Here is a 6,947-nt window from a genome sequence, read left to right as displayed (position 1 = left end):
GTGTGTAGGGTAATTCATTTTAAAAATAATGTTTCAAATCTTCCAAAACTGCAAAGGTAATGACCTACCATCAATCCTGTATGCATGCAGGTCCATCTTCATTAATAAGATCCCTACTCGTTCCTATTCTTGTCTCCCCAAAGTAGAAAAATGACAATTCCATCACTTCGCACTTCACAATTACCACTTTATTTGCTGGAAGTGGATTAAGTAAATAAACTTAAAATGTGACAGTGGTTGAGCAGCATATATTGGAGTAAACTAGCAGTACGCCACATAAGATTGGTAAATTTGTTTGTTCGTATCATGTGCTTCCACCGGCCTTAATCCAATTTGCAGGATCTCGGTAGCAGTTCTTGCACTTGTCAGCAATGAATTGTCTGCGCAAGATTGGCTTTGTCTTGGGACGCTCAGCTAAACTCTTTTCCACCTCCACCCAAGTACCAACAGTGAATTCTAAGTAGATGTTCCCTTGTAGAATCCACAGAAGATCGCGATTTTGGGTGCAAGTGGCGGCATTGGCCAACCACTGGCACTCCTCATGAAACAATCCCTATTTGTTTCGGAAATAGCCCTCTACGATATCGCGAATGCAGCAGGAGTTGCTGCGGATCTGAGTCACATAGAGACTCGTGCTAAGGTGACTGGTCACACCGGACCCGACAACCTGAAGGCGGCGCTGGACGGTGCGAAGGTGGTAATCATTCCTGCGGGTGTGCCTCGAAAGCCTGGTGCGTTTCGCTTGTACGCTACCACCCCTTCTCTCCTTTCCTGTGGAGTAGTTAGTGTTTTGAAGTGTTCACAATTCAGTGTGTTGTAATCGCCTAACAGGAGGTGTGCTGAGTGAATGCGATGGGAGTTGGCTTGTTACGCCTATGAGTGTAAATGTGCGCCTGTGTGTGCGCATGTGATAGAGGGTAGCATTTACATCTGAGTCTGCGTCTGTGTCTGTGTCTATGTTTGTATTTGGTAACTTAGGCATGACTCGGGATGACCTCTTTTCGATGAATGCATCGGTTGTGGCGGATCTTTCCAGAGCCTGTGGGAAGTACTGTTCTGATGCGATGATTTGCATCATCACGAACCCGGTGAACAGCACGGTGCCGATAGCGGCGGAGATACTGAAGAAAGAGGGTGTGTACAACCCGAGGAGACTGTTCGGTGTCACTACTCTGGACATCACCCGATCGAATACCTTCATCGCTGAGGCGAAGGTGAGTGCACTCGTCTTTCTCACTGTCCGAGGGGATTGATGTGCTTTGACTTGGGTGGGAGAAGTAGATTCTGAGTGAGGGCGCGGAGTGGGACGGAGTATTTAATGCTAGGTAGTTGTTTGAGTACTTGTTGCAATCCGATGGTGATATGTATGCGCAGGTTAAAGCTGCCAATGGTGCCTAAATGTAATGTCCTTGGCGGGTGGTTGATGAGACTTGCCCGTCATTGCATGTAAAGCTGTCATGTTGTGAGAAACGGGGCAGTATCATGGTTTTGGGTGCTTCGGGAGCCAACTTCTTGTGAATCGAATGCAATTTTATCTCCCTTTGTGCATTTATAGGGTTTGGACGTTTCGAAGGTGTCCTGTCCCGTCATCGGTGGTCATTCAGGCAACACTATAGTCCCAGTACTCTCCCAATGTACTCCATCTGTAAACTTCGCTCAGGTGAGTCTATCTCTTGCCCCATTTAATTGGTAATTAAACTGACCGCATGCGGGAAATAATACCACATCCAGTTTTAACACAACGAAGTGCTGCCATTAGTGGATTAAGCAAAAAGTGCTTAGTGCTTGGGACAGTGCTAGTGTTGTTCTTCAAATTGCTTCTGAATTGTTCTTATTTGTAAACTTTTACCTTTCCCATTTTTGTTGCTCACTTGTCCCCATACTGGTGTCAGTAACAGGCCTTTGGTAATGCCTTTACCAGCAGGAGGCATGGTGATTATTTGTACCTATGGTGTTGAAAGCACTTTCCTAATTTGGTAAGCATATTGTTCTGAACTTTCACTGTTTTCTTGATGCTCATGCGCCTCCACACTTCAGTCATGTGAAAATTCAGGGTGTGATGGGATCATTTGAATTGGGTAGCGAACTAGCTGCTGATAGTCATTTGTCTGGCTGATGCATGTGTATTTATGTAATTGTTTTTTTCCCTTTGGCTAGAAAGCACGTGAGGAATTGGTGGCTCGAATACAAAACGCAGGCACTGAAGTGGTCAATGCGAAGGCTGGCGCGGTAGGTGTTTTGTTTGCAGCTGGCCTTTGTTGCATGTGTACGAAGAGGAAAGAAGGAGGGAAGCAGTGTCGTAGGTGTCACGGGAATGGCTTCCCAATTGGATGACCGTATTGTCAATGCAGTGGATGGCTGTCCTAATAGTGTAGCTTAGGGGGACTGGTTGCGGGTGTAGGAGTGTTCTCGAGGCGGGGAGAATTTGCCTCCATTTCCATGAAGCGTGAAAAGTGCATTGATGGGTTGAGGTTGCGGTTGTAGTTGGCAGTTGGCTGGACATTGTAATGTGTCTCTCAAGGAAGCATGGCAGATGGGAGTGACTTATCAGTACACCCGACATCTGCCTTGTTAATTTGTGGTAAGTGGGTATGCTGCTGCCAAAAGGCATGGAGTTCGCCTAGCTTTCCATCATGCTGTAACAATGGTTAATGGCACATTGTGATCTCTCATAGCAGGTGAGTGGAGAGTCATATTCACTCGACTTTGTCCGTAGTAGTTGGCGTTGCTTGGAGGAGGCAGAATGTGGCGAGGTAGAGGCGAAGCGTGGGCAGCCAAAGCCAGTGAGGCGGATTTGGAGAGGCGTTAAAACACACGTGCCTGGGAGTAAATCAGTGAAATGCCAGCGGCAATGACAGCACCATGCTAGTCGTGTGTACCTGGGTTGAACAGTGCATCGATGCATTAATACTCTAGTGAAATCTCCTTATTCTGGAATGTGTGCAGTCTATTTCTTTCGGTGGCATGTGCCTTGTCGATGAAGCACTCTGGAGGTGAGTCAGGTAGAGTCGTGGAGTTTGGAAATGCAGACATCTACCTGAGTGAATGTACGCTAGTGGTAGCTTTCCGTTGGCTGCAAATGTGTCCAAACGTGGATGAATTGGTGGTAGCATCCTCTGTTGTTAGTCTCCTTGGTTGCGTGTGCCTCAGTGGAATTGACTCGGCATCTGGTTTGCGATTCGTAGCTCCGAAAGTAGGGAGGATGGACATGATGTGAATGTCATGCCAGTGAAGTGGTAAAATCCACCCACTGGTTCGGTTACGACTCAGCATTCACTGAGCTTTAAACGAATTCGCCAGAAATGATCAGGAAGCCCGAGGACTGGGTTTCTTGTTTTCTGAGTAATGACCTTCTCATTGGCCTGAGGAGATGGGTTTTGTTTACATCTGCAGTGTGTCCGACTTAAGGTTGGTAAAGTGGTGGAAGGGTAGAAAACATGCGCACCAACCCTGAGGGCAATCCTGGGTGGAAGCCCATGCTGTAGTACCCAAAAGAAGTAGCCCAGATAAGTATGCACTGTCTCACACCGGCATGAAGAACGATGGGCAGGCGACTGGGAATGGGTGTGGAGAGTGTGGTTAAATCTGTCTAATGTGTTTACTTGATCTGCCGATTTGTGTTGCAGGGATCGGCAACCCTGTCGATGGCCTATGCGGGGGCACGTTTCGCCAACTCCCTGTTGCATGCAATGAAGGGGCACGCGGATATAGTGGAGTGCGCGTTCGTGGAGTGTGATGTGGCGGAGACGGAGTTCTTTGCCTCACCTGTACTCCTTGGGGTGAGTGTGTGGATCTGCTCTGTGTCTGTCCTCTTCTGACATGACTGGTGATATTGTCCGTTGCAGTCAGTTGGTGTTGCTTTTGCTGTCGATGTTACTGATAGAGTGCGTGGGCTTCGCCTCGTTGGTTGAGGGAAAGTCGTGAAGAGGCAACGTGGGAGTGTGTTTGCTAATCACGTGTTGTTTCCTTTGCAGCCGAACGGTGTGGAGAAGGTGTTTGGTGCTGGCAAGCTGAATGAGTATGAGATTGAGTTGGTGAAGAAGGCAATGCCAGAACTGAAGAAGAGCATCCAGAAAGGCAAGGAGTTTGCAGCCGCCTACTAGTCTATACATTGTACTCCGTCCTGGTCTTTTAAAAAGGGTATCTTTACTTTATTCCATTAAAAACATTTTACGTTTTCATCCCTTTGTGACGCCTCGATACTTCAATCCTTCTTCGACTTCCATCTTACTGCGAACTGATTATCATTAGTTGTGAATGCATAGCGTTTTATAATTAATTGTTCTATTCTCCCCTCTAAATACATTTTCACCTCGTTGTTTTCTTCAAATAAATTTCGTTGTTTACCTTAGGAGGGATTTTCGCCTTATTCGTGTTGGTGGGCCAATTTCACTGACATGGATGGATAGAGGTGGCAAGCATCTCAAAAAAAATTTGTCATGATTCGCCCTCTGAGACAGCATGTGCGCGGCTGAAATTTGCAGACTGCTCGATGGCGAAACCCATAAGGTGGTGCTCCTCACGTGCTCTAAATTCACTGCTTTGATCCTAGCCGATGCTGACCCTTGAGAAACCACAAACTGAATTGTAACTGCAACAATGGTGATAGCTTTACCTGATGCTATTGTTCTGAAGCACCAATGAACTAGAGGCGTGTGAGTAGCCGTCGTACCATGGTACAACCAGCAGTAGCGCGTCTTTTTTCCAGATCTTGACAGATGGGCACATGATCCAAAGAGGTGAGTGAATGGATGCATACAGTTGTCGATTGGGGCTTGCGAATTGCATGCAGCTGCTTATACTCACGCATTGTGAAGCAGAAGTAGTTGGAGGTTTAAACTGACTCCCTTCTCAGTTGAGGCAACTACATCATTGGACGGGGTGGTAGGAGTTACTCCGCCGCGTCATCTATTAGCAGCTAACAGGCACTAAGGGTTATTGACCATCAACCCGTACTCCGTCTTTTTCACTGACTGGCAAATTTGTGCTTTTTTGTTTCATTATCCCTTGGGTGGGTGAATGAGCATATCAAGCACACACTTCCAGGGTGTGCAACACCTCATGCGCGTGCAATACACACAGGCAATAAATACATTCTGTGTGGAGTTAAATTGCTTAAAAATGGTGAAAAATGTAAATGGCCATACAAGAATGTTTTTTTTAAACTCGAGCAATCAATTAACGCCGAAATACGGCGTAATCGGTTGCATCCAATTGATAAAAAAAAGCCGTGTCACGTATTTGTGACGTGCAGCAAGCATGGCAGTTGATTTAAGTATGCCTTCTTCCATTAACTTGCCATAGGCCTTATCAGTTTAGCATCGTGTATTTAGACTTTGTAGGGTGGTACATGCCAATTTGACACTGAGATCTAAAACCAGCGCAATTTCTGCGACAGTCTGTTTAATTGCCAGAGTAATTTCACCATCATCAGACAGTTATACAGTTTACCTTTTGATTAAACTTTGCCCCTTAGTTTGAAAAAAAATCAACTTGGATCCACATTAGAAAGGTGAGTGTGTCATGACAGCGTATCATGCCTGAAACTACACGAATTGAGAGAGAGAAGTTATCTGCCACAAGTTGCATCTACGCCATCGTCAAAGAAAGCGCTGCATTCCCCCTCTTCGGGTGTTTTCTTATGTTTAGTAAAAACTGCAAGAAACACGTTTGACTGGTTGTGTATCTGAAGCGCCTATTTATGTTAATGTACAAAAATGGGCCCATTTATTGGAAGCCATCAGTTGAATGTCTCGTTAGTAGTAAATGAATCCAACGAGTGTTAATAATGCTCGTTATGTTGACTGAAAGCTAAGCCGCGTGAGATAAGACAGTCAAGATACTTACATTTGCTTAGCGATAAGTGTCAATTGGATTGATTAATGTCGCTGTAGGGAGAAACGTAGCAACGAGGCCCCATAAATAAAGCGCTACATCAGCATCGATGGCAGGACTTATGAATGGCAAAACCCTTTTCTCAGGGCACAGCAATACCTAGAGGTATGTAGCAAGCTATTTTAACCTTTCAAACTCACGAAAGTAACTGATTAGAATGCAAGATGATTTCATACTTCAATTAGGGTAACAACAGGTCAAGGTGCCACAAGTACAGCGAAAAAACGACCACAACTTCACGTTGTGTCTTGCTTCAACAGCATAAAACTGCTGACGAATGAATGCTAGAAAGTGAGGATCGCGTGACTGGATTAGAATAGGGGCTTAGTAGTATCCCATGGCTACGTTAGACGTCCCTGCTGCCTATAGGCCCAGAGTGATTTGAGCACCCCTGCAAGATGAAGAAATTAGACCAAGTTAATCGTTTCATGCCTGTAATGTCCGGACAATGAAACGTCGCGAAGCGTCGTCCCCCGATCTACCAGTCGACAAGAGGAGAAAACTATGCGAGGCCTGAAAGTCTTCTGCGCATCTGATCCTCCAACACTCGGAGACATTTAGGATGTATCGGTATAAAAACAGCCAAAATTTTCCGCATTCAGTGATTCCACGAATTTAAAATAATCAGTGGGATAACGAGACTACATTGGAAGAGGAGCACACTCCCGGAACCTGCCACTTTAAGTGAACATGTTAAGCGTGGCATAGTATTGAATCCAATCCACACCGAAACTGCGCGAAACCGCCGTTACCAGCAAAAGCGCATATCTTATTTAAATTTAAAAATTGCACAATAAACCACCACTACATGGCAATTTGATGGGAAAGCGGTAGTACGTGGAAATTCGAAATAAGAAACAATCGCAGATGCAACTACTGCACAATGGACAAAACGTAAGACGGAAGTGAAAACTACAAGTGTAAAGAGGAAAAACGTTACAAGGCAGACAGCGAAATAAAAGTAAAGAGAAGCAAGAACTGGCGCCAAAACAATGCAAGAAGCGGGCAAGTTCGAAGTAGAGAGACCAACGTGTCACTACTAATAGGCAGCC

The 6,947-nt window shown here is 45.5% G+C and overlaps 2 protein-coding genes across 2 annotated transcripts in view; one reads left to right on the top strand and one right to left on the bottom strand. All coding sequences in view use genetic code 11, as the record gives it.

Annotated features, from left to right (window-relative positions):
• EGR_07011 (Integrator complex subunit 2) overlaps positions 1-96 on the bottom strand; it is a gene marked incomplete at both ends in the record, with an annotated part of 9,527 nt that extends 9,431 nt beyond the window's left edge. Inside the window, one exon of the mRNA XM_024496260.1 lies at positions 69-96. Within this exon, the coding sequence (XP_024349287.1) occupies positions 69-96 (28 nt within the window). The remainder of the gene's footprint in view (positions 1-68) is intronic.
• Positions 97-371: 275 nt separating this feature from the next.
• EGR_07010 (Malate dehydrogenase) lies at positions 372-4,103 on the top strand (the record flags this gene model as incomplete). Its single annotated transcript, XM_024496259.1, has 10 exons — positions 372-440; positions 479-731; positions 979-1,214; positions 1,556-1,660; positions 2,158-2,229; positions 2,676-2,783; positions 2,984-3,193; positions 3,627-3,779; positions 3,846-3,902; positions 3,975-4,103. The coding sequence occupies 10 exons, from the start codon at positions 372-374 to the stop codon at positions 4,101-4,103; spliced, it is 1,392 nt and encodes a 463-aa protein (XP_024349286.1).
• Between the last annotated feature and the right edge of the window lie 2,844 nt (positions 4,104-6,947).

The sequence above is a fragment of the Echinococcus granulosus genome, assembly GCF_000524195.1.
Source record: "Echinococcus granulosus chromosome Unknown EG_S00068, whole genome shotgun sequence".
NCBI lineage: Eukaryota > Metazoa > Platyhelminthes > Cestoda > Cyclophyllidea > Taeniidae > Echinococcus > Echinococcus granulosus.
This window is presented reverse-complemented; position numbering and strand designations above follow the sequence as displayed.